Below are 26,832 nucleotides of genomic sequence, written 5' to 3'. Positions count from 1 at the left end.
CTCACGGGAGAAAACCGCATTCCGTACGCCGCAGGGGTTATTTCAATTCAACTGTCTCCCGATGGGATTGAATGCGGCCCCTGCTACATTTCAAAGATTGATGGAGCTCGTTTTGACGGGGTTGCAGTGGGAGACGTGTCTTATATATTTGGACGATATTATTGTCTTCAGCCGCACATTTGATGAACATTTGACGCGGCTGGAGACAGTGTTCACGAGGATGCGTTCTGCCAAATTGAAATTCAAACCAAAGAAATGTCACCTACTGCAACGGTCCGTCCGCTATTTGGGGCACATTGTGAGTGCTGAGGGAGTGTCCACGGATCCGGAAAAGACGGCGTGCGTCCGGGATTGGCCGACTCCGGCCACCGTGGGGGATGTTCGGCGGTTTTTGGGATTTGCCTCGTATTACCGAAGATTTGTGCCGGGTTTTGCGACGATTGCGAGGCCCTTGCATCTCCTTACGGGTAAAGGACGGAAGTTTGTTTGGGGACAGCCGGAGGAGGCGGCCTTTCGGAGTCTGCGTGATCTATTGGCCACGGCCCCAACATTGGATTATCCCGATTTCGATCACCCATTCATTCTTGATACGGACGCGAGTGACACAGGTATTGGGGCGGTGTTATCACAGTCTAAAGGGGGTGTAGAGCGTGTCGTGGCGTATGGTAGCCGAGTCTTGTCTCCTGCGGAAACCCGCTACTGTGTCACTCGCAGAGAACTATTGGCGGTTGTTTTTTTCCTACGGCAATTTCGACCATACCTCTACGGTCGTTCTTTTATTGTGCGTACGGATCATGCGGCCTTGCAATATGCCCTTAAAATTGACCAGCCATCCGGACAGTTGGCACGTTGGTTGGACACGCTACAGGAATTTTCCTTCCAAATTCAACATCGGAAGGGAGTGCGCCATGCGAACGCTGACGCACTTTCCAGATTACCGCGGCGCGCCCCTTGTAAATGTGAGTCGGGGACGCATAGGTGTTCGCCGATTCCAAACCCCCCTCAGCCGCTTACGTTGGCCGTCGAGAAGTCGGACACTCCGATGGAACCGGGACCGGCTGACGGGGTTTTGAATCTGCCGCGGTCTGTCTGGATCCGGGAACAGATGATGGATGAGTCATTGGTGTCCTTGCGGAAGCGGTCTGCTAGGGACAATGGGAGTCCGAGTACGGCTATGGGGCCGCAAACCGCTCTCCGAGATGGTCTGCTTATGTGGCGGGAGGGGTTCCAGGAACGTTGGCGCCTGGTGGTACCAACGTCCTTGCGATTCGAGTTGATTAGAACCCTCCATTGTGACACTCTCTTACATTTAGGGGTGCAGAAGACCTTGTTGACGTTGCAACGTCATTATTTTTGGCACGGCATGGCGACAGATGTCGTAGGGCACGTGCGCGCGTGCCCTGCGTGTGCACGATGTAAGCCGCCGAAACATCCTTACGTGCCGCCTCTCCAGTCGATTCAGGTGTCTCGAGTCAATGAATTGGTGGCACTGGACATATTGGGACCTTTTCCACCATCGGCGAGGGGTAATAAATATTTGCTGGTAGGGGTTTAGTACCTCTCCCGTTGGCCGATGGCCTGGCCGTTGCCCGATCAGTCGGCCGCGGCCATTACCGACGCCTTTTTGTTTGGGTATATTATGGATAAGGGGGCGCCTGAGAGACTCCTCACGGACCAAGGCAGGAATTTCTCTTCTAAATTATTGGCGGAAGTGTGCGCGGGCCTTGGGACTAAGAAAGTACGGACATCCCCATACCATCCGCAGACGGATGGTATGGTTGAACGGCTGAACAGGACATTGTCTGCCATGCTTTGCCATACCGTGAGTGAACAACAATCAGATTGGGATCTGCACATCCCCGGGGTGCTTTCGGCGTACAGGATGACGCCTCATGCGGCTACAGGATATTCGCCGTTTTACCTTATGTATGGTCGGGAAAACGTGCCGCCGGTGGATGTGCAATTGGGAACTGGGGTGAAGGGACCTCGTAAACCACTTCCTGAATACATCCAGGACACGGTTCGCCGAGTCACGGAGGCGCGGGAGAATGCCCGCGTGGCTACGGCCAAAGCCCAGGCCCGGAACGAGCGATATGCGCGACGGTCTGAGGGGGAGTGCCCTTGGAAGGTTGGGGACCTAGCCTGGCTTCATTGTCCACAGGTACGTCCGGGGACCTCGCCGAAATTGCACAAACCCTGGCATGGTCCCGTACGCCTCATTGCGGTTCCCAACCCACAGTCAGCACGCGTCCAGATTGGGTCTCGTCGCTGGGTTGTGCATACGTCGCGCTTGAAACCATATGTTGCTCCCTTACATGATGCGTCATCCCCCAATGTTGCCTTGCCGGGGTCTGTTGCTGCTGACTCTCCCCTGCCTGCGTCCATTGATCTTGCTAGAGCGCCTGTCGTACCTGTTCCAGACAGGCCGGCCGTGACATTGCGGGGGACGAAGGGCCCTGCTCGGAGGACACCTGCCAGGTCTGCGGGACCTTCGAGCCCTGCAGCCCGTCCGACCCAGCTGCGGGCACGGTCACAGGACAAGCCCAAGACTAACTCTTTAGGGACACGGGACGTCGGTGGACTTCCAGCTGCGACAGGGGGATTACCCCCTGTCATTCCTCGACTTTCATCGCGTTCCCGTTCTGCGAGTGGGCCGCCGACCGTCCGGGACGGGCCGGCGACCCGCACACGTTCCAAATCGCTTACGTTTCGTTGATTGTTGCTGTCTTGTTATTTTTTTTTTCTTACAGTTGTATTTATTGCATGCTTTTGTACGTTCGTTGATGTTAATTGCGTTGTTGTTGTTCTTGCTGTTACATTGTATGCTTAGTGTCCTTTAGGGGGGGAAGCTCGGTTCGCCGCATTACGATTGCTATTGGTCAGCCGAGGTCGGCTGGGATTTTTCTACGGGGGAGGGTGGTGTAATGCGGGCGTAAGCGACCTTCCGGATGTGACGTCACGGGGGGTGGAGTCATGTGACGTGGGTGGAAGGTTCGGGGCCTTAAGCGGGTAAACCGGAAGGGGAAGGCAGTCGGGGTGTGAGCGGAAAAGAGTGAGGCCACGCGGGCGAGTGTGGAGAGGGGGGGCGCCGACGGCCATCGGGAGCCAACCCCGAAGATAAGAGGAAGCTGCGGAGTGGTGTGCAGCTGCAGAGGAGACAGCCAGAAGGGCTGCGTGTTAGAGGCAGCGGTGTGGCTGCCAGGAGGAGCTGCGGAGAGAGAGAGAGAGAGGGCTGCGTGTTAGAGGCAGCGGTGTGGCTGCCAGGAGGAGCTGCGGAGAGAGAGAGAGACAGCAAGAGGCTGTCAGAGCTGCGGAGGGAGAGGAGTTGCAGCGAGTACAGCCAAGGGGGGCTGTGTGAGAGAAACAGCAGCGGAGCTGCTGTTGTGGATCGGGCCGACATTGGAGTCAGCACCGTGGAGAAGCTACAGAGTAAAGACAGCCGTGTGGGTGTACAGCACGAACCGAATAAAGGACACTGAGCCAGACATCGTGGTCCAGTCGTTTATTACACTAGTACAGCACACCGGTGTGTTGGAGAGTAAACCCATTACATTTAAATTCGAGTAGCGTGACGTTTCGCTGGAAATTATAACAACAACCAGCATCATCAGGCGACGGGCAGAATTGTCGGGTGGTGATGGGTTTACGTGATCGAACCCAAAGAAAACCTCTCTTAGATAATATCGGTCGCGAAAGCCCCACTATTACTGCTACTACTACGCGTGCAACTACATTCTTATCGCACATTCTAGATTTGAAGTTTTCGTGACTGCAAGGATCCATACTCTTTGGTTCTTTCGGTAAAGTCACGTAGGTGAAAATAAAAATAATAAAAATTTAAATAAAATTTAAATTAAAATAACTAAATTAAATCACCTCCACCACCAACAACACCACCATTATTTATTGCTGTGGCTATCCTACCTGATGACGGAGGCTTGTGTTGCTTCCGAAACGTCGTTATTTAATTTGATTTCGGTTTTTGTTTCACCTACGTGACTTTACCGAAAGAAACAAAGAGTATTCTTCATCGCACAATAAAGTTATGACTGTCGCGGCCTTTCCCTTGTGCACACGTGGGTGTGAGCCGGAGCAGCATGCACGCAAAGACAACATCGGATCATATCGTCATTGTGTATAGCGATTGACATTCGTTTAGAGTATCTTTAACATTGACCATATCATGACCGCCCCCCCTACTCCCACCTTAAACGTGGCATGCTCCCGGGCCAAGAGTAATTGATGTCCCAATGATGCCGCTCGGCTGGACAGATTCCGCGTGTGTGTGTACGTGTGCGTGTACCTAACACGGCGTGTAAACATCGTGACTGGGGAGACAAAGGCGGCCGGGCGTGGTTCTGGACACTCACCCCCTCGTGTGCCGTGCCGGCCTTCATAGGTGCTCGCTAACAGCACTTGCCCTATCAGTCTGTTCGGGCTATACGGGAGATCTTTGTCTTTGTCTCGCTATCTGTCAGTGGTGAACGGTAGTGTAGTGGTTCGCGCGCTGCGCTATGAACCCGGCACCCCGGGTTCGATTCTCGCTCAAGGTCAAAACCAGTGACGATTATCTGAATTGGTCCTGGGCATCTCCTAGGTCGACTTGGCCTCAAATGAATACCTGGTGCGGTGTGCAAAAACATCACCATTGGGTGATGGATACCCACCCCCCTCGTGTGCCATGTCACCCTTCATCGGTGCTCGCTAACAGCACTCGCCCCATCAGTCTGTTAAGGCTACATGGGGGATCTTTGTCCCACATGGCAGTCATCTCAGGCAGTCGACCCATGGCACCTGGGTCTGTCCGGTGACTTCCTACCAGCAGCGAGCCCTTGAAAGTGTCGAGGTGATGCCGTGTTGACATCACCACGACTTGGTGGTGAATGGCGGTTGTGGTTGTTGTTGTCTGTGTCTCTGTGCCTCTGTGGTGCAGGCGGACAAACCACCTCGCGGACAAAGCGGTGGCGGTGCCGCCGCGGCCAGAATGTCCGACGAAGCCGGAGGTGGTGGCCAAGGCCGACGACGTTGACGACGATGATGGTGACGATGGCGACGACGGTCTGATGGTGCCCAGGGTGCGTGTGGGTGAGGACGGCACGCTCATCCTCGACGATGAGAGGTGTGCGGCTTCTCTATCGCTCCCGCGTTGACTCCACCGCCGCCACCACCACCAGTAGCACCACCACCACCACCAGTAGCACCTCCACCACCAGTAGCACCATCAACAACACCACCAGTAGCACCATCAACAACACCACCAGTAGCACCATCAACAACACCACCAGTAGCACCATCAACAGCACCACCAGTAGCACCATCAACAACACCACCAGTAGCACCATCAACACCAGCAACAACACCACCAGTAGCACCATCAACAACACCACCAGTAGCACCATCAACAACACCACCAGTAGCACCATCAACAACACCACCAGTAGCACCATCAACAACACCACCAGTAGCACCACCCCCTCCACCACCACCACCACCAGTATCATCGCTACCTCCACCATTAACAACAACAACAACCGCCATTCGCCACTAAGTGGCGGTGACGTCACCACGACGCTTGTGCCAGGCCATGTGCACCCTGAGGCCACGTGAAGTGTCGAACGCCCGCTGGCAGGAGGTCACGGGGCAGGCCCAGGTGCCACGGGTCGACTGACCGAGATGACCGAGATGACTGGCTGATGCACCACCTGTGCCCCCTACTGTGCCAACTTGCTGTGCTTTAGCCACCCGGCGCTCCGCTCGTTGTTGTGAGCGTCGCTCCTCCGCCCTCCGTTGTTGTTGGAGGGCGACTGCCTCCAACTGCCCAGTAGCGTCCTTCACGAGCCTCCTCCACTGAGGCCGATCTTGACACCACCAGTAGCACCAACACCAACACCACCACCAGTAGCACCACCACCACCACCAGTAGCAACACTACCACCACCACGTCTACTATCACCCCCCCCCCACCTCCCCCTGAAACCTGGAAAGTAAAATTGTCTTGATATTGATCATAGATGATCAATAGAATGAGTGTTGTTGTTATTATTATTTGTGTAGCACCCTATTCGAAAAGCTTCATATTTCTCAGCCAACCTCCCCCCCCTCCCCCCCACCTCCGCCGTCCACCTTGAGAAGTCTCTTGATCCGGCTCTGGCCTGGTGCCTCGTGAAGCCCATGCCGGGGCCGGCACGGTGCCGGCACAGGCCTGGCACAGCACGGTTGTACTGCCAGTGGGAAAAATGGCATGAGTGGCGGTTATTGTTTTTTTTGTAGTCGTCATTGTTGTCATTGTCGTCATTGTTGTCATTGTCGTCATTGTTATGGTCGTCATCGTTGTCATTGTCGTCATTGTCATTGTTGTCATTGTTATGGTCATCATCGTTGTCATTGTCGTCATTGTCATTGTCATCATTGTTTTGGTCGTCATCGTTGTCATTGTCGTCGTTGTCATTGTCGTCATTGTCATTGTCGTCATTGTTTTGGTTGTCATCATTGTCATTGTCGTCGTTGTCATTGTCGTCATTGTCATTGTTGTCATTGTTTTGGTGGTCATCGTTGTTATTGTCGTCATTGTCGTTGTTATGGTCGTCGTCGTTGTCATTGTCGTCATTGTCATTGTCGTCATTGTCATTGTCGTCTTAGTTTTGGTTGTCATCGTTGTCATTGTCGTCGTTGTCATTGTCGTCATTGTCATTGTTGTCATTGTTTTGGTGGTCATCGTTGTTATTGTCGTCATTGTCATTGTTATGGTCGTCATCGTTGTCATTGTCGTCATTGTCATTGTTGTCGCCGCCGCTGTCGTCGTTGCCGTCGCGATTGCTGTCATTTGTTCCCGCCGCCAGCCTCACGGTGCGTGTGCAGCATGCCGGCGAGGACGACGCCAGGGTGGCGGCGGCGCTCGCCGTGGAGGCGCTGCGCGAGGACGGCTCCTCCGCCCGCTACAGCAACTTCTCCAAGCACGTCGCCACGCGGAGATGGGGCGACAAGGGTACACGCCGTCAAACCCCCCGCCCCCCTCTGCAAGCACCGCCACCACCGCTACCACCACCGCTGCCACCACCACCACCGCCACCACCGCTACCACCACTACCACCACCACCACCGCCGCCACCACTACTTCCACCTCCACCACCACCACCGCTACCCCCCACCACCGCTACCACCACCACCACCACCGCTACCACCGCTACCACCACCACCACCACCGCTACCACCACCGCTACCACCGCTACCACCGCCACCACCACCGCTACCACCGCCACCACCACCACCACCACCACCGCTACCACCGTCACCACCGCCGCACCGGCCGCGGTCAGAGACGAGCGGTGTCCACGCCGTGACCACCCCCCCCCCCGAGCCCCCAAAGACGAAGATCCCCCGTGTAGCCTCTAACAGACTGTTGGGGCAAGTGCTGTTTGCGAGCAGCACCTACGAAGGCCGGCACGGCACAACGATGGGGTGGGTGGCCCGCACCACGGCCGGCCGCCTCCCCGGCGGCGATGTTTACTACACACCGCAAGCGGGGACTGATTATTGAGGCTGAGCTGACCAGGACCGGTTCGGATAAATCGCCCCCGGTGTTGGTGGCCGTGAGCGGGAATCGAACTCGGCCCGCCGGGTTCGTAGTGCGGCGAGCTGACCCCCCCCCCCCCCGCGCTGCCGCCCCCCCCCACCACCCCTCCCACGTCGCCGCAGAGACTGAGCTGTACTTCCTGGCCATCAGCATGGTGGGGACCGACATGTCGATGGTGTCCCACCTCTTCCCCACGCGCAGCAGGCACGAGCTCAAGGTAACGGCCGGGATGCTGGGCGTGTGCGCGCGCGTGTGCACGTGTGTGTGTGCGCAGCGACAGACCAGGTAGCTTCCACACAGCGTTATGCAACTGGAGCCGGTCATAAGCACACTGCCCAGGTATGGGAAACTCTCCACTCTCTCCACTACTGCCCCATCACCGATTTGGAGTTGTGGGGGTGGAGTGTCCAATGGTACAAAATACCCAGGCAGATGCTTAGTTTTGGTGGGGCTGATGGTAAGGCCCCACCTCTTAGTGGCACGCTCCAGTCTCAGCAGCAGCATCTCCAACTCCTCCTCTGAATGAGCAGCTCTCGCTCCGCACCAAGCTTCAGGTCTTCTCGGCCACAGTCATTCCCTCCCTTCTCTATGCTTGCGAAACGTGGACCCCCCTAATGGAGCATCTTCACCTGTTGGAAACATTTAGGCTGGCCTGCCTACGATCCATCCTGGGTTTAACCAGGCTGGAATGTGTGAGGAGCTCACAAATCCTTGAAGGATCTTGGCAAAGTCCCATCAGTGAGATCCTCCGGCAGGCAAGGCTGCGTTGGCTGGGTCATGTAGCTCGCATGCCCAGCCACCGCATGCCTAAACAGCTTTTGTTCGGCCGGATCGAGGGGGCTAAACGGGCGTGGCACGGGCTAGAGAAGAGATGGAGTGATGTGGTACAGGAGGACGTGGAGCTGAGTGGACTTGCCGATGACTGGTACCAGCGGTGTCAAGATCGGCCTCTGTGGAGGAGGCTCGTGAAGGACGCTACTGGGCAGTTGGAGGCAGTCGCCCTCCAACAACAACGGAGGGCGGAGGAGCGACGCTCACAACAACGAGCGGAGCGCCGGGTGGCTAAAGCACAGCAAGTTGGCACAGTAGGGGGCACAGGTGGTGCATCAGCCAGTCATCTCGGTCATCTCGGTCAGTCGACCCGTGGCACCTGGGTCTGCCCCGTGACCTCCTGCCAGCGGGCGTTCGACACTTCACGTGGCCTCAAGGTGCACATGGCCTGGCACAAGCGTCGTGGTGACGTCACCGCCACTTAGTGGCGAATGGCGGTTGTTGTTGTGAGTGCACCTGCACCAACATCACTCTCTTACCTCTTCCCCTCTCATCTCACTCGACTCCCCTCCAGAAACCATAGCTTTCTGTTGAACTTCCCCCGGTTGCCTGTGGCCAGCGGGAGGTCGCTCACTCTTCTCTGCTGCCTCCACCGTCTAGAACTCTCCCGCCCCTCCCCAGCTGTTCCCCTCCCTGTCCATGTTTAAGTCCAGACCTTCACATGTTTTTTCCCTCTTGCCTCCGACTGAACGCTTCTTTCTTTCTGCACCACGCCCCACCCTGTAATTGTATCATATTGCATTGTGCGTGTGTGGTTGTGTGTGTGTGCGTGTGTGGTTGTGTGTGTGCGCGTGTGTGGTTGTGTGTGTGCGCGTGTGTGGTTGTGTGTGTGTGCGTGTGTGGTTGTGTGTGTGCGCGTGTGCAACCGCAGAATAAATTCAAAAGGGAGTCGCGTGTCCACCCGTGGAGGATAGACAAGGCCTGCAGTAAGTAAGAGCGTAAGTGAAGGGAGGCGCGGGGGGTGGGGGGGGGGCGGTGGGGGGGGGGGGGCGGCTGGGGGGGTCGGGGGGGATGCGTGAGGTTCGTCCACCTTCCTGCGAGCGTCGTTGCAAACTACGAGATTCGTATCCCTCCCTGACTCCGTTGCTTCCGCTTTGCTTGTGGTGCGTTGGCTGCCCGCACGGCTTGGCGGTACGTAGGTGTCTGTGTGTTGTGAATCCTTTTCGCACCCTATGTAGCCAACCGTGCCAATAGGAGGTGTGGGAGACTACCGCCGTACCATGGCTGTGGTCAGTATGTTTACGTTATTATTGTTATTAAATTCCATATCAAAGAACGTCATTAATGCTGCCAATGAGAATATTATTTAATTACCGCTTTACTGTTTTTCTACCTTGATCTTGACATACGGCGCGTGAGTGAGGTCGCCGTCCTAACGACATTTGTTCACTCCCCGCTAATGTGACCGGAGTCGTTCAGAGTTTCATCTCGTGCAACCGATTGCGCGAGTCGTCCTAAACTCCGGTAGGCGGGGGGGGGGGGGAGGTGGATGAGGTGGGCCCAGGCCTGTCCCCCTGCCACACCGGGAAGTTTGCCAGCCGTGCCAATAAACGTATTTTTTCTTATACCAGGTAAGGCCCACTGAGCTATATAGCTCTGTTTCAGAAGCGGCCTGGCCATCACCAATGATCGCTCAGTAGCAGCCAAATGTAACCTGTGAAAGTAATTTTTTGTGTCTGTGTGTGGCCGACATTTGCGAGGGATTTGGCTCGCGAACCGTGTGGTTGACGCTTAAAAAAAGTACCCAGGCAGCACGGCATAAGCCACGTGGTGAGCCAGCGCTTTAAAATAGTTTAATTAACAATTTAGTGCTGTTTTAGTTCATTTATTATTACGTCGCCCCTCCGAGCGCGCCCCAAAGCACGCATCTGCGCGTGCACGCCCCTACCAAGTCACACGCGTTCGGTGGGGAGGAGGGGGCAATTCTCATCCGTGTGGACACTGCGCAAGGTAACACACGCAGATATACAGCTCCCTTCAAACATTTATTACAATTGTAGTGGCGATACGCGCTGGGGTAGCGATCAGGTGCCAGCGCGTCGGGATTGGATGTGTGTGTGGTGACGCGCACTGACAGTGAGGGATCAGGGGTCAGCGCGGGATCGTGTGTTGTGTGGTGCTGATTGGCTGGGTGCCGGTGACACGCTGGTGTGGGAGTGATCGGGTGGCAGCGCGGCGTGATTGGGTGATGAGTGGAAACACGCGCTGGGGGAAAGCGGATCGTAGAGATAGCGCGTCGTGATTGGTTCACTAAGGAGCGATGCTCACATCGAGGTCCGCATCCGCTCCGTCTCCCGGGAGGAGGGACTATATAAGGTGATGCGCACAGGCGCACGGGGAGAGTGTAACCAGCGAAGACTGAAGACGGAGAGGAAGAGACAGGGCCCTGCGGTACCCAGTCCCGCTGTCCTGTGAGGACCCGGACTCGGTGTAACCCAGAGGCGGAGTGTAGGGGGAGCATGCAGTGTCAGCATGCGGAGTGTGTAGCCAGAGAGCTAGAGTCTACACGAGACGAGTGATGTGTGTAGCCAGAGAGCTAGAGTCTACACGAGACGAGTGATGTGTGTAGCCAGAGAGCTAGAGTCTACACGAGACGAGTGACGTGTGTAGCCAGAGAGCTAGAGTCTACACGAGACGAGTGGAGTGTGTAGCCAGAGGCATAGGGTCTACACGAGACGAGTGACGGGTGTAGCCAGAGGCCTAGAGTCTACACGAGTTAAGTAAAGAGTGTAGCCAGAGGCAGAGAGTCTACACGAGTTAAGTAAAGTGTGTCGTCGGAAGAATAGAGAACACACGTTGTATTGTGACAAGTCAAGATTTAATAAAAAGTGTGTTACCCGTCAAGAAGCTTCCTGCCGTCATTTCCGATACTTCACAGTGACTGTTTGCTCGTTACTATTCCTGTTGCCTCTTATTCCCCACAAACTTTGCGCTTGTGAGGGAATGACACTTTGGGGACCTCATTTGCCAGTAAAAATATGATAATTGGTTTTTTACCCTTCTATCTGGCAACAAAAAAGGTGTCAGTTTTGTTGCCAGATAGAAGGGTAAAAAACCAATTATCGGAATGACACTTGTGCACACGTTTTCTCTTTTAGAATAGGTACCTTTATAAATATCGCTGTTCTGCTCACAAAAAACAAGTTTGAGGGGAAGAAAAGCATTTTTTCTGTACTCTTGAGGCGTAAGCAGCCACGTGTAATATCACTTACTGCGCAGGGCCAAACAAATACATATACTGAATGCTATTACGTCTTCATTCTCACATATTTACACTTGCCCCCTCAGTACGGGGGTTGAGCAGTGACGTTATGTCAATTAGGCTTAATTGGTGCGCATCAGCTCATAGTTACAGGTGGGAGAAGTTTCATTATTATTCGTTGACTTTCATGTATTTTCCGCTTTTGCTCGCGGCAAATGTTTGTACAAAAATGGCGGAACACCATCGTCGTCGCTCTTAATTACTTACTATATACTCGTGCATTTCCCCTCTAACTTGCTTCTTTCACTAAAGCCACGTAGATAGAAAACTATTATTTGAAAACTTTTTAAATATACAAGTAATAATGTGTGTGTGTACGTCGACGTGTGCGTGCGAGTCCATATATGTGTGTGCGTTGTGTGTGTGAGTCCATGTGTGTGTGTGACAGTCACTGTGTGTGTGTGTGTGTAAGTCGATCTGTGTGTGTGTAAGTCGATGTGTGTGTGTAAATGGATGTGTGTGTGTAAGTCGATGTGCGTGAGTCTATGTGTGTGTGTGTGCGTCGATGTGTGTGTGTGTGTGTGTAAGTCCATATGTGTGTGTAAGTTGATGTGTGTGTGTAGGTCGATGTGTGTGTGTAGGTCGCTGTGTGTGTGTGCAAGTCGATGTGTTTGTGTGGGTTGATCTGTGTGTGTAAGTCGATATGTGTGTGTAAGTCCATGTGCGTGTGTGTGTAAGTCGATGTGTGTGTGTGTGAGTCGATGTGTGTGTGTAAGTCCATGTGTGTAAGTCCATGTGTGTGTGTGAGTCTGTGTGTGTGTAAGTCGATATGTCTGTGTGTGAGTCGATGTGTGTGTGCGTGAGTCTATGTGTGTCAGTTGATGTGTGTGTGTGTCCATGTGTGTGTGTGTAGTTCGATGTGTGTGTGAGTCTATGTATGCGTGTGTGTAAGTCGATGTGTTTGTGTGTGTGTTAGTCGATGTGTGTGTGTGTCTTTTTTTGGCCGGGAAACGCCGGGTACTTCCCGCTAGTACTTTATAAACGCACATTGATTCTAAATGCAGAGGGCAAAAACTGGAAGACCCGGAGAAAAATCCACGCGGCCACGGGGAGAGAGAGAGAGAAAGAGACGCAAACTCTAAAATATACAGCAGGCGTCAGGGTCGGGATGACCTCCTGCATATCAGGCGAGGCAGTTAACATCTCGCCACTGCGGCGTCCCCCCCCTTGCCGTTTTGTTTCGCCCAGTGGAGAAGAAGCCGATGGACAAGGAGGGCTTCGCCAAGCTGCTGGCCGACGAGGAGGAAGAGCGGAACAAGAAGAAAACTAAAAAAAGAAAACCCCGCAAGAGGCGTGCAAAACTGTCGGGTAAGTGTGTTTTTTTCTCTCCTCCGCGGTTTTGGTATTCGACAACAACATCCGACGATTTGCTCCCGCGCCCCGCGAGAGCTGCATCGCCTCGCATCGTCTCGTTCCCCCCCCCCCCCCCGTCTCTCTCACTCGAGTTGCCAATCTCATTCTCTCCGTTGGCTCACATTTCCGCGTGGCTTTCCGAAAATGCCCACGCAATGATTCATGAATAATCAACGACAACAACGACAACAATAACTATACTTGCATTTAATAATCATTTTGATAATTCTAATGTATAATGCGCGTTCTGTCCTTGTGTGAAGATTGAAACACAACAAGCGACGTACCTGGCACAGTAGTGCGTACGCTGTGCGTGCAAACACGGGCAGTCGGGAAGCAAAACAAGGCCTCTGATTGGTGCCCCTGATCTGGGAGAGACCACGTGGGGGTGGATGATGGAGAAAGGGGGGGCACAGGGGGGGGGTGGCGCGGGGCCTAGAAAAGGAATGTCTGGTGACAGAGAATTGAAATCATTGGAGGAAAGATGCAAGCGCAAAGGGTGGGGAAACGAAGGTTAGCTTCACAGGGTAAATGGTTGAAAGAGAGAAGACGAAGTTCGTGGCTGGCGAAGAGAAGCTCGTGCCTGAAGTCGGTGGTCGTGCGGCCAAATGAAGGATGTTAATAACTTGATGAAACGTGTGTTGGTCGTCATTCCATCTCAGGATCCCAATGCCCCCCCAATGCAAGGAGAGCCAGTAAACTAAAAATTACAGAACCAGGGCAACCGACGAAACTAAAGAGGGGTGAGGCCAGTTTGTAGAAATGCGCTTGCTTGCTTGCTTACTTGCAGCAGCACCCCCCCTTTGCATCCCATCTCAAACATTGGACGGGGTGCACCCCACCAACCCCCACCCCCCCAATCGGCAGCTGTCCCTGCGCAGCAGCAGAAAGCTGACTCTAAGCTCCTGACTTGCATGCGGAGCATCGGTCTCGCGACTCTCCTTTTAGAATGATCCGGAGTCGTTTTTTTTTTGCAACAGCCGAGGGGGGGGGGGGGGGGTGAGGGGGGCGATGATTGCAATTTATGTAATCTGCAGTGTAATCTTTCGAATCCTGAAAAAATGTGGCCAGTCACCACCTGCACACACACACACGTCGGGCTGCTCTTGCGAATGACGTGGCAGGAATTTTTAGTGTCCACTGTGTGGTTCGTGCATACCGCGGCGTGGTTCATAAACCATCACGCGAACCCCGGTCATCCTCGCAGCAGCAACAGTAGCAGCAGCTTGTGGCTAATCAAAGACGTTGGTCACCGCATCGCGCGGCGCTTTCGGACGCGCTTCTGCGGCCGTCTGGAACACTCTTCCTTCCGATATTAGGAAGCCGCTGCAGCTGTGCACTTTTAAATCATAATCTAGAACTGCTTGTTGTGTTTCGTTTGTTGTCCTTGCCCCACATCCTCCGATTAGCACGGTTGGCTACGCACGATGCGAAAGAAGTTCAATGTACATACAGGTGTAGTGGCATAGCGCCGGCTGCTGGCAAAAAGTGGCGTATGGCAGTACTGACGTCAGCAGGCCACGATAGACACTAGCAGGGGACATCTTGGGGAAAGGTCACAGAAGGAGCCCATCGGGAAGCCCCGGGAACCCGATGGTAGGTTCCGGAAGGGGGGCGTGGCCGGGGGCGGAGCGAGGCCGCGCTGGGAGTATAAGAGGGGTCCCTGTGGGGGGACAACGTGGCTGTTGTTGGAAGTAGGCTCAAGTCCATTGTCGTCACCATCTCATCGTCGTATACCATTTTCACCATCCTGGGGCGCCTCTAGTCAGACGGCCTACCAACTGTCCTGACTGAGTAGTGCCGCCGACAATAAACGGTCTTCATTATAATAGTGTGCACCCACGCAGGGCGTGTACTATCCCGATGGTGTTTGCTAAATAAAGAAGTGCCTCCGAGTCTTATCGTCTCCGAGTTGAGTCACTACACATACAACACACCCCCAGTGACATAACAGCTCCCCTCTCGCTGCTGACGCTCGCGCCCCAGATGACGACGAGGAGGAGGAGGAGGGTGGTTTGAGCGGCGTCGAGCACGACGACGACAACGGCGGCGAGGACCCAGCGTGCGACGAGGGAAGCCGGACAAAGACGAAGCGGGAGAGGCGGAGAGGCGCAAGGGAGGCAACGGCGGCGGGTGGCGGCGGAGGAAGTTGGCAGCGCCGCTCTGTCCGGAACGCCGGCGGCGAAGAGGAAGAGGAGGAGGGCGAGGAAGACGAGCAAAGGGAAGGATGGCGGCGGAGACGACTCTGGACAGGCGGCGAGCGGCGATGGCGTGGATCGGCCGCTTGCTCCGGAGGGCGGCTCCGTCGGCGCGGGGGGTGGTGATGACGACGCCGCCTCCTCGGAAATGGTTCCTGGCAGGTGAGCGACACGTGACCCCCACCCCCCACCCCCTACCTCCCACCCCGACCACCCCAAAAGACAAAGATCCCCCGTATAGCCTTTGACAGACTGTTGGGGCAAGTGCTGTTGGCGCGTTGCACCTATGAAGGCCGGCACGGCACAAGGTGGGGTGAGTGGCCAACACCACGCCCAGTGGTGATGTATACGCACACCACAGCAGAATACTCATTTGAGGCTGAGTCGACCTAGGGGAGGCCCAGGACCAGTTCAGACAGTCGTTACTGGTGTTGGCCGCGATTGGGAATCGAACTCGGGTCGGCAGGTTTCGTAGCGCACACACATGCGAGAAGGGCGATGAGCGTTGTGCATGCTGTTGCTGCTGTTGCTGCTGATGCTGTTGCTGCTGCTGCTGTTGCTGATGCTGCTGGTGGTGCTGCTGGTGCTGCTGCTGCTGCTGTTGCTGCTGCTGGTGGTGCTGCTGTTGCTGCTGCTGTTGTTGCTGCTGGTGGTAATGTTGCTGCTGGTAGTGCTGTTGCTACTGGTGGTGCTGGTGCTGCTGTTATTGCTGGTACTGGGACAGGGCCCTTGCGCCCTCGCGGCCGTTGCGGCCGGAGGGGGTGAATCGTTAGCACCGTTCCATCGCGCCGGTGCATTTTTGCGCCTAGGGGCTGCGAGGTTCGTGCGGGGGTCGCCGAGAAGAAGACGAGGAAGAGGCGGCGGAGACGGAACGACGAGGAGAAGGAGGCGGAGCAGAAGGAGACGGAAGAAGCGCCGGACGGGAAGGCGGCGCAGGGTGAGGAGTCGCGGAGCGCCGCGGTGGCGCAGCGTAGGGTTGGCATGGGCCGTGGCGCGAGGCCTGGACTCCAGCCCCCTCGCGGTCCAATTTCCCCACTCCAGTCCTCCTAAAGACGCGCCCAATACACACCGTGCATGGTACGCACCGTGGTGCCGAGATGTTAACTACCTCCCCTGGTATGCAGGAGGTCGTGGGTTCGATCCCAACCCAGGCGCCTGCTGCTGTCTATTTGGAGTTTGCGGTGTCTTTCTCCCCCCGGTCCCGTGGATTTAGAATTGACGTCACTCGTTTAGAGTATTTGGCTGGTGCTATGAATTTCCACGTGATGATGATGAGCAATCATTTGTGATAGCCAGGTCGCTTCTAATAAAGAGCTACCTAACCCAGTGGGGCCATACCACGGAGAGAGAGAGAGACACGCAAACTCCAAATATACAGCAGGCATCTGGGTTGGGATCGAACCCACGAGCTTCATGTACACCAGGCGAGGTGGTTAACGTCTCCTAGCCACTTTGGCGCGCCCCACACCTCTCTCTCTCTCTCTTGCTCACGTTCTCTGGGACCCAGAGAAAAATTCACACGACCACGGGGAAAGAGAGAGAGAGACACCGCAAACTCGATGGGTGGATCAAAACCCTTGCTTGTCCAAGCTCTGCGGTCCTACACATTGGGATGCTTGGCCAGCTCCATCGGTGACTGATTTGAACAACTGCATCAGTGACTGTTCTGAACGCTCCGTGGGAGGAAACCGGAGAACCCCGTAGAACATCTCACACGAGCCGGGGTGGGGGGTGGGTGGGAATACTCCATCCCCGTATGGATGGAAACTGATGGCGATCAGTCCAATTCCACTGGCTGTGCTGCCATCAGACCCTGATGACGCCTAGCGGAAAGGGGAGAGGAAGCTTCACGAATTCGTGCGATCCACCAGCCCTTGCTACAGTGCCGTATATTCCGAACTTCTTACGCACCGTACATGGCCAACCGCTCTAATTGGAGGTGCGGTGTATGTATGTGTGTACGTTGAGCTTCTTTCGCACCGTACGAAGCCGACCGTGCTAACGGGAGGTGCGGGGTTTACACGCGAGCGTTGCAGGATTACGGCTCCACGCCCGGGTCCGATGCAGTTGCACCGCTTGCACACCCGACCGACGGCTACGCGAGTAGCCCAGCGACAGCGGCAGCGGCGTCTCTTCTCAGCCTCTCGGGAGGCTCCCAATTGGCACGTCGCTTGAAACGACGTCAGCGAACCCGCGTCGTCGCAAACCCACGTCGTTGGTTCACTTTGTCCTTTTTACTTTTCCTAGAAAAGAAAAAAGTCAGGAAATTAAAGAAGATAAAAGTCAAAAACGATCACGGCGACCGTGATGGAGACGGCCAGGAGGAGCCTGCCCCGGACTTCACTTGGTACGAGAAAGAGAATGGGTGCGTACCACGCACCATGCATCCTGGGCACTTCCTAGCAGTCCAGATTGTAAGACGCACCAAATCAAGTTATACAGACTCGCACAGAGACCCACAGACTCGCACAGAGACCCACAGACTCATACAGAGACCCACATAGACTCACAAAGACCCACAGACATGCACAGAGACCCACAGACTCACACAGAAACCCACAGCCTTGCCGCTTCCCTCAGACGTTGACTAATTTGTGGCACCCACCTGGAGCAGAGACCCTGGAGCAGCGGGGGAACAGCCGAGCACGGATCCAGGAGCTGAGGTGGCAGAACCCCTGTCTGTGGGGACCGCGGTCGGGCCGAGGAGGGGTGGACGGGGAGCCCGGGGTGGGAGGGGAAGCCGAGGGAGAGGAGGGAGAGGAGGAGGGAAGGGGAAGGATGTGGCGAGAATTGTGACGGAGGCAGTACCCAGGGAGAGCTGCTCAACCCCAGGTGAATTGGGTAGCCATCTTGTTTTGTCTAGATCGTCAAGGATGTTCAACATCTTATGAACTCCATAATAGAGTTTTTTTGGGTTAGATCGTGTAAATCCATAAAAGTGTCGTTTAACCCGCCACCAACCCGACACAGCAAATTAGTAAGGTTTGTCACGAAAGCAGAACATGCCAATTCGTTACTATGATAGTGGTCGTGAAAGCCTACGTGTTAATCTTGTAACCTAGGAACTTTTGACATGTATTTGACCAGGTAAGGCCCCGTGGAAATTGATAGCAGCCAAATAGTCTATAAACACATTTTGGTTCTTTCGGTAAAGTTATGTAGAAAGAAAATAAATTAAATAATAGAAAACGACGTTCCGATTGCAACACAAGCAACCGTCATCAGGTAGAACTAAGTTTGAGAGAGAGACAAAACACAGACACACAGACAGACACACAAGCAGAGAGAGACAACAAAGACACAGAGAAAGAGACACAACATAGACACACGGAGACCCAATGCCTCTGTGTCGAGGCCTTAAATAGAGAGAGAAGGGGGGGGGGGGGCAGAGAGAGAGGTGGGTCTGCTGGGGCAGCTGCTGGAGCAGAAAAATTAGCATGTCAATGAATCCACCCCGAAGTGACCAAGGGAAAGAAGATCGAATGGTCCTATGAAAGCCTGGTAAATTTTAGAGATTGCACCTCTCATGCTTACATGTCCTTTGGATTGCACTCTCATGGTGCTAATCTCTCATTGACACTGCTGCTGTGCGCATATGCGGGCATGATACTCTTATGCGGCGATGGAAGCTCATTCATGCTAATCTCCCTCTCTCCCTAATCTCCCCCATTAACACAACTGACGTGCTTGCCTCCGTGGATGGAATTCCTTTCTAGCTCAGACCACGCCTGCTTGTCCTTTGCCACATATATAACGTCTTGTTGTAGCAGCTCTCTCGCTGTGTTTCTTCCTGGTTCAGCAGTTCCACTGCTGGATTATATTTTTTCCGCCTGAGGACGACCGCTTGTGTTGCGATCGAAACGTCGTGATTTATTTTATTTTACCCCTATGCGACTTTACCGAAAGAACCAAAGAGTATAGAGAGAGAAATAGTTTGAGAAAACAAAGTGTAGCAAATATATTTTTGAAATGTAATGCAATGCAACAGAGAGGGTCGGCTAACACACAGTTCATGCATAGCCTGATTGATTACGATCTCTAAAGATTGCTAAAATTAGAAGTTAATTGTGAAATTTGACAAACAGAGACACGCAGAGAGTTGTGTGGAAATCCACCCCGAAGCGGCCGGGGGAGAGAAAGAGCGAATGGACCTATGAGAGCCGGGTACATTTTAGAGAGAGAAATAGGCCGTTTGAGAACACAAACTTAGAATTTTTTTGGGAAATGTAATGCAATGCAACGGAGAGAGTCGGCAAACACACAGTTAACGCATAGTCTGCTTGATTACGATCTCCAAAGATTGCAAAATTTGAAGTTAAGTGTGAAATTTGATTAAAAAAAAGAGACACACATAGTCTATAAACATGTGACGTCGATTCTAATCGTGGAGGGAAAAACTAGAGAACCCGGAGAAAAGTCCACGCGACCACGGGGAGAGAGACACGCAAATATACACGCTTCAGGGTTGGGATCGAAACTGCAACCTCCTGCATACCAGGCGAGGTAGTTAACATTTCACCACCGCATCGCGACCCGTGAAACCACGATTATAACTCATCATGTCTAATGTCTGTACCATCGGAGGACACCCATGAAATAATAATCTAAAAAGATAAACTCATCATCATCATTAGTCATGATTGATCCACTGCTGGATGGAGGAATCCCCAAGCCACCGCCACCTCTCACGGCGATCCACCCACCATGAGCCGATTCCATCACTGCAACCCCCTTGACATCATCCCATCAAATCTCGAGGGGTGGCGGCCACTCTGCGGTGAATCCTGACCGTGGGCCGTCAGCCCTTCTTGGCGACCCCGTGACCTTCTCTCCACAGTCGTCTTTATTTTCCTCCGTTCCTGAAAAAAAAAACTCCCGGCACGTGAAACGAAACGTTTGGCACATCGCGTTGTCGCATTATGTAATCGTCGCTGGGCGCGTCCCTCTTGATGGGATGCACGCATCACGCACACACGCGCATCACACGCGCATCACACGCGCATCACACGCGCATCACACGCGCATCACACGCGCATCACACGCACACGCGACTTTGTTCAACTATCCACAGATGCGGCAGCGGCGGCTGGCGACGACCACGACACGGAAGCGGAGGTTCTGCCGGGAGAGCGCCGAGGCGGTGAGCGCGACGGGGCGGACACACGGATCGCGGGAACTTCGCCCGCCGGTTCATCCGCCAGGGATGCTGGGCGGGGCGCCGGCGGTAGCCCCCGAGGCGACGGCCCCGTCGCCGGCGATTCGGAGCACATCCGCCCGGGAGGAGGACGCGGGGAACCCTGGGAGAACCGGTCGCCATCACCGGTGCGGGTACGTTCGTGTGTACGTTGAACTTCTTTCGCACCGCACGTAGCCAACCGCGCTAACCGGAGGCGTGGGGTTTGCAGGCGAGCGTTGCAGAAGCCCGAGGCGACAGAACTGCCGTGGAGAGCGCCGCCCGCGGCCCACGGATTCCTCCCGAGGCACCCGCCGACGCTCCGGTCTTGGCGGCGAGCGGCGGTGGCGTCGCCGATGCGTCGGCGCGGCTGCGGAGGCCGCAGAGGAGGCCGCAGCCGAGCGTTGGGCCGTCATCGCGGCGCGCGGCCATTCGATGCGGGGGGCGGACGGGAGGAGGATCGCCGGCGACCGACGACGGTGGAGCGGGAGCCGCGTCCCTTGAGTCCGCGCAGTTGGAGGCTGGCGAGGAGGAGGACAAGCCGGGGAAGGAGGAAGGGGAGAAGGAGGAGGATGGGAAGTGCCCTACAAACGCACGCACGCCTGAGAAGGACGTCGTCGCTCGCCAGATCGCCGTGGCGGCGCCAGCAGAATCGGTGGAGGGTTCATGCGCCACCGGCTCTGCTGCGACGGTCGTGGAAGCGAATCGGCCGGAGGCGGGGAGAAGCGACGTTGTATGCGGAGCCGTTGAGGCCGGAGGCGAAGGCAGCGGCTCCCAAAATGTCCACGGCGACGGCAACGGTGGCGACGACGAAGGGACAACCGCAAAACACGAAACGCGACGGCACGAAGCGCAGGGGGACGTCGCAGATTCGCAGGCGGTCGCCGAGTCTGACGACGCCTGTAGCTCAAGGCCCGGCCTGCAGGCCACCGCTGAGGCTTCTGAAGACTTTGTCCAAGGCCGCTCGGGGGCGGCCTCGGGGGTGGCCTCGGGCAGCGCGGAGACGGACGCCGTCCCGACGCACACGGCGGAAGCGGGAGGGAAGGGCGGCGGTCGCTCGCGTCCGCAGAAACCCCGGCCGAACATCACGGGGTGCAGGGCAATCGGGACGAGAGGCCGAGGGTCGCGCCAACGGATGCCCGCCACTGTGGGGCGGCGTCGAGGTGGCCAGGCGGCGGGCATTGGAGACGATCCGGTGGCCACCACCCCGGGGTCGTCGTCGGACGATCGTCGCGACGAGCCGGCCGACGGCGCCTCGCTCCGCGGCGAGATGACGGCGCCCGTCGGATTGTCCGGCGCCGGCGTCAACGCCGCCGGATCGGTCGTTGGGCCGGGAGGACTGGCGCCGCCAGACGCAGGAGGAGTTTGCGAGCCTCGGCGGGAGAGCTTCAGTGTTGCGGAAGCGCGGCGATCAGGAGGCTCGCTTGAATTTTCCACAAATGGCGGTGAGGTTCGTGATGTCTCGGGGAGTGCCGAACGAGATCGAAAACAACAACGAGAACAACGACAACAACAGCAAGGAGAACAACAACAAGTAGAACAACAACAAGGAGAACAACAAGTAGAACAACAAGAAGAAGAACAACAACAAGGAGAACAACAACAAGTAGAACAACAAGGAGAACAACAAGTAGAACAACAACAAGTAGAACAACAACAAGTAGAACAACAACAAGAAGAACAACAACAAGGAGAACAACAACAAGTAGAACAACAAGGAGAACAACAACAACGAGAACAACAACAAGGAGAACAACAGCAAGTAGAACAACAGCAAGTAGAACAACAGCAAGGAGAACAACAGCAAGGAGAACAACAACGAGGAGAACAACATCAAGGACAACAACAACGAGGAGAACAACATCAAGGAGAACAACAAGGACAACAACAACAAGGAGAACAACAAAGAGGAGAACAACAACAAGGAGAACAACAACAGCAAGTAGAACAACAACAACGAGGAGAACAACAAGGACAACAACAACAACAAAAACAACAACAAAGACAACAACAACAAGGAGAACAACGACATGACCGTGATGTCGAGACGGTGAACTCGCCCGAGCCGTGCCACTCGCCTCTCACCTCGCGGGAGCCCGCAAGCCGTGGCCACCGGCGGCAAGACGCCACGGGATGGGAAATGCCGGGGAGCGCCGCGACGCCGGGACGCGATGAGCTCGGCATCCCGGACCCACCCGTTGCGGTAACGATTGCGGGAGCGTGGGGGGGGGAAGCCGCCCACGCCGACGCCTGCGGACGGCAAAGTGTCGGCGATCTTGACGTCGCCGTGGCGACGGAGCAGGGCGGAGACGCGTCCCGAACGAGCGGCCGCGTGCCGAGCGACGCCGCGGGGGACGCCGCGGGCGAAGCCCAGCGGTCGAGATCGCCGAGGCCCAAGACGAACATCGGAGCGGCCGGGAGCGGGGCGACTCGCGCGGACCGGCGGCTTCTACGGGAGGCCGCGGACCGCGGGGGGATTGTGGCGCAACGTCTCCGGGCTTCGTCACGCGACGCTGGGGCCGTGGGACCGGGCGGCCAAAAGGAGCGGCCGGAGGGGTCGGCGGCGGCCGCCCCTGCGGCGACGGCGGCCGGCGCGTGGGTCGTTGCCGCTGCCGAGGTCTTGCCGGGCGCTTCGGAGGATGCCGGATGGAAGGCCGCGGCGGTCAAGCGCTCGGAAGCCAAACCGGAACGAGCGGGAGACGCTCTGGAACGAAGCGGCGGAGGCGACGGGACGTCGAGCAGCACCGGTCTCCGGGAGGCCCCGGTGGAGGCCGCGGGCGGGGCGGCGTGGTTGCGACCAAACGCCGGAGCGGCGCGTGGCCGGGCCGCCCGATGCCTGGCGAACCCCACGGAGACGGCGCAGGACGAAGCGCCGTGGCGACGCGACGTCGCCGCTCGGGAACGAGGTGCCGACGACGACGCCGACGACGATGCGCCGGCCGACGTCGGCCGTCGGAAGGCGCCGGCGCCGGCCGAGGAGGCGCCGGCGTTCTTCACGCTCACGCTGTTCGAAATACCGCGGTCCATATACGCGACGGGCGCGCCGCGTCCTGCCGGCGCGGGTGAGGCGGCAGGGGGAGCGGCGACAGCACCGGCGGGTAGAGGGGCCGACGCCGAACGCGAAGAGGAGGAGGATGCAGCGGTGATGGGAGGCGGAGAGGCGGCGTCGGGGTTGGAGGCCGAGGTGCCGCGCTGCGCTGGCGACCCGAGTGAGTGTCGACCAGAGCCGCGGCAGCGCCCACGTGGGCTCACGACCACGACGTGTGCCGCATTCACACCGCCGATTGGCACGGTCGGACACGTACGCTGCGAACTAAAGTTCTACAAGTGTACGTACATGTCCTTGCCTGGAGGACGCGCGTAGCCTTATCACTCTGCAGAACAGGGCGAGAGCATACAAAGTCCATGCACTCACTCTGCATACCAACGGCAAGGCCACCCAACGCATATCGTTCTTGCTGTTAGGCACGAGTGTTACCCGTGCACCGTCCTGCCGCCCTCTTCCACACGCGCACAGTTATGTGGCGATATCGCGCGACGCGCAGGGCTTGCTGGGAGGACCGAGCCGATGTTCACAGTGGCGCTTTTTTCTCTCTTTAACCCCTTGACCCCCAGCAGAGCAGGGGGCACCCCCGTGGGACTCCATGGCTCCTCCTCCTCTTACCTCGTCACCGAGGCCGGGCCGTGCAAGGTGCAGCAGCGACGATGCACGAGAGGAGGAGGAAGAGGAGGAGGAGGAAGAGGAGCGTGGAGCCCAGAGCGGCTCAACGGAGGAGCGAGCACCCCGGCTCGACCGTGAAGCCAACCCCGATGACTCTCGCGCCCGACGAGGAGGGACGACTGTTGCGGCGGCGGCGGTGGTGTTGGATGATGAGGTGGACGAGGTGGAGGAGGTGGAGGAGGTGAAGGAAGTGAAGGAGGTGGTAGAGGTGCAGGAGATGGTGGAGGTCGTGGAGGTGGTGGAGGTGGTGGTGGAGGTGAAGGAGGTGGAGGAGGAGGTGGCGGTGAAGCAGGAGGAGGTGGCGGTGAAGCAGGTGGAGGTGGAGGAGGTGAAGCAGGTGAAGCAGGTTGAGGAGGAGGTGGAGGTGGAAGAGGTGAAGGCTGTAGCCGGGAGAAAGTCGACGCCACGCGGTGGCAAGCGCGACCGAGATGCCGTAGGACGTCTCCGGATCGGCCCCGAGGAAACCGCTGCCAGGATGCCGCCACCACCGCGGCCGCCACCACCACCGCGGCCGCCACCACCACCGCGGCCACCACCACCACCGCGGCCGCCACAGGGGGCCCTCGGGAAGAGGACGATGGCTCTGAAGAGAGGTGGCGGCGAGCCTGAGGAGGAGGAGGAGGCTGGGGTGGGCAGAGTCCCCGACGCGCCGGTGAAACGTCCGCGCCGCGGCCCGGGACGGCGATGCCGGGACGAGGGAGTTCCCGCCCGGCGTGGGGAAGCCGAGACCGGCGCCGGCGAGCGTGACCCCTCGTCGGCGGCGCCCGTCGCGTCCGGGCAAGAGGGGAAGAGGAGGAGCGCCGGCAGGCGAGCCCAGGGAGGGGAAGTGGAGCGGGCAAAGGGATGGCGCCGCGTGCGCCTCGGCAACTCTGCGGAGGAGACGAGGGGCGGGAGGGCGGAAGAGGAGGACGAGGTGGAGCGTCCGTTGGTAAGCGGCGACGACGGCCACGGCGGCGACGGAGAACACGTGGCCGGAACTCGTGCCACCGCCTCGCCCGAAGCTCAGGTACTCGCGCGAGCGTTTACCGTGAGGGCCATGCGACAATGACCGCGGAAACTCACACGCGCGCTCACACGCGCGCGCTCACACGCGCGCTCACACGCGCGCTCACACGCGCGCTCACACGCGCGTTCACACACGCGCGCCGCTGCTTTGTTTACCGTACACGATGCATGCCGCCGATTGGCAGGGTCGGCTACGTACGGTGCGAAAGAAGTTCAACATTTTAACACGTAGGCTTTCGATTATTATGAATTATTATGAAGTTCAACATACCTACATATGTACGAACGCGTCGCACAAGCCCTTGTCGTTATTTTTGTCTCTCGCTCGACCTTTGCCCCCCCCCCCCGCCCCACCCCTGTCAATCAGACCTCGCGGTACAGGCCTGGGGTGCGGTCTCCCTCCAGCCCCCCGGCGCAGGGGATCGGAGCCCCCCGATTGGGAGCCTCGGGGATCGCCGGCGCCGCCAGCCCCTCCATGTCTTCCGACACCGACCCCGATGCTCTGACGACTTTCACCATCGAGGACATCTTCATGGAAGTCCAGTGACGTCCACCTGCAGAGCCGAGCGATGCGGGCTTCGCGCTCTGCATCATCATCATCAGCATCGTCATCGTTCATCCACGGTCAATCAGCTGCTGGATGAAGGCCACCCCAAGCCGCCACCGCCTCTCGCGATCCCGCGATGCGACGCGCGACGTAGCCACTCGCCCATGAGCTGATGTCATTGCCCTGTAGCTTCGCTCATCGTCATCATCGTCATCATCGTCATTATCGTCATCATCGTCACCTTCGGGTTAATATTTACATCGCGCAATACGTCTCACCTCGCTCGGTGTCCAAGCCGCCACTTTTTTCCCCGCCGTATTTATCTCTTTTTTTTTGTTTATTTATTAAGTATTTATCAAGAAATCGGCCTTTCAGATGGTGCAATCATCCGATCCGATGTTGGCTCTGGAATTGCGGTCCAAAGGGTGGGACCACGACTTCACTTGGCGCCGTGAAATTGTGGGAATGTGATAACTCCGTTTTGGTGAGTTGTCACGTGTTGTGTTGTACGTTGAATTTCTTTCGCAAGGACGAACAAACAAAACGCAGAAAGCAGTAGTTCACAACTCGAAACGTTGATCTTTTTTTTTCTTGCCATCGCGGTTCCTCAGGGTAGCGTCTGCGGTGATGTGTTCCGGACCGATGTTTTGAATATTGAGGCTGTTAATCGTTACGGACCTCGACAATTTCCAAAATCATCCGGGATTCGCCCTCAATCTTCTCAGATGTCAGAAGCTAAGCAGGGCCGCGTGGATTCTACACCAGGCCCTCCGGTTTCCCCCTCCACATTTAGAATCAGCATCACGCGTTTAGAGTGTTTGGCTGATATTCATTTCCACGTGGTGATGATGATGAGGATTTTTTTTTTGTGATAGCCAGGTTGCTTCTGAGAAAGAGCTACATAGCTCAGTGGGGCCTTACCTGATCAAATAAAATGAATCAAATCAAACTATAGAGTCGTTTTCTCTTTTCAAGAGCGAGCGAATACCGTGTGCGGCGGCGCATTTCAAGTTTAAATTCTAATTTTCATTATTATATCATCTGTTAAACTCCGTAGCATTTCCGATGAGACCCAGAAGGTGAAAACCTGTCCAGAAGTGTGCCTGCCAAACAAATGCTGCTGCTGCTGATTAACATTGTCTGGGAAACCAAAATGCCGGTGGACTTCA

The 26,832-nt window shown here is 56.4% G+C and overlaps 2 protein-coding genes across 2 annotated transcripts in view; both read left to right on the top strand.

Annotated features, from left to right (window-relative positions):
- Window positions 1-5,150, top strand: part of LOC144734813 (uncharacterized) — a 29,183-nt gene extending 24,033 nt beyond the window's left edge. The window contains exon 4 of the mRNA XM_078617194.1: window positions 4,934-5,150. Within this exon, the coding sequence (XP_078473320.1) occupies window positions 4,934-5,150 (217 nt within the window). The remainder of the gene's footprint in view (window positions 1-4,933) is intronic.
- Window positions 5,151-15,010: 9,860 nt separating this feature from the next.
- LOC144734811 (uncharacterized) lies at window positions 15,011-26,612 on the top strand. The gene is made up of 9 exons (XM_078617193.1): window positions 15,011-15,379; window positions 16,027-16,154; window positions 17,465-17,582; window positions 17,832-17,944; window positions 20,289-20,539; window positions 20,623-23,599; window positions 24,006-24,544; window positions 24,668-25,117; window positions 25,484-26,612. The coding sequence occupies exons 1-9, from the start codon at window positions 15,366-15,368 to the stop codon at window positions 25,661-25,663; spliced, it is 4,770 nt and encodes a 1,589-aa protein (XP_078473319.1). The 5' UTR covers window positions 15,011-15,365; the 3' UTR covers window positions 25,664-26,612.
- Window positions 26,613-26,832: the final 220 nt, after the last annotated feature.

This window comes from Lampetra planeri, chromosome 53 (assembly GCF_965212315.1).
Source record: "Lampetra planeri chromosome 53, kcLamPlan1.2.h2, whole genome shotgun sequence".
NCBI lineage: Eukaryota > Metazoa > Chordata > Hyperoartia > Petromyzontiformes > Petromyzontidae > Lampetra > Lampetra planeri.
The sequence above is the reverse complement of the archived record's forward strand: the minus strand, read 5'-3'. Positions and strand labels throughout refer to the sequence as shown.

What these genes read in the sequence shown, in the direction of transcription:
- LOC144734811 (XM_078617193.1), top strand. An exon ending in GCGCTGCGCTGGCGACCCGA is followed by an intron (nt 23,600 to 24,005) that starts GTGAGTGTCGAC and finishes CTTGACCCCCAG; the next exon opens with CAGAGCAGGGGGCACCCCCG. An exon ending in CCGCCTCGCCCGAAGCTCAG is followed by an intron (nt 25,118 to 25,483) that starts GTACTCGCGCGA and finishes CCTGTCAATCAG; the next exon opens with ACCTCGCGGTACAGGCCTGG.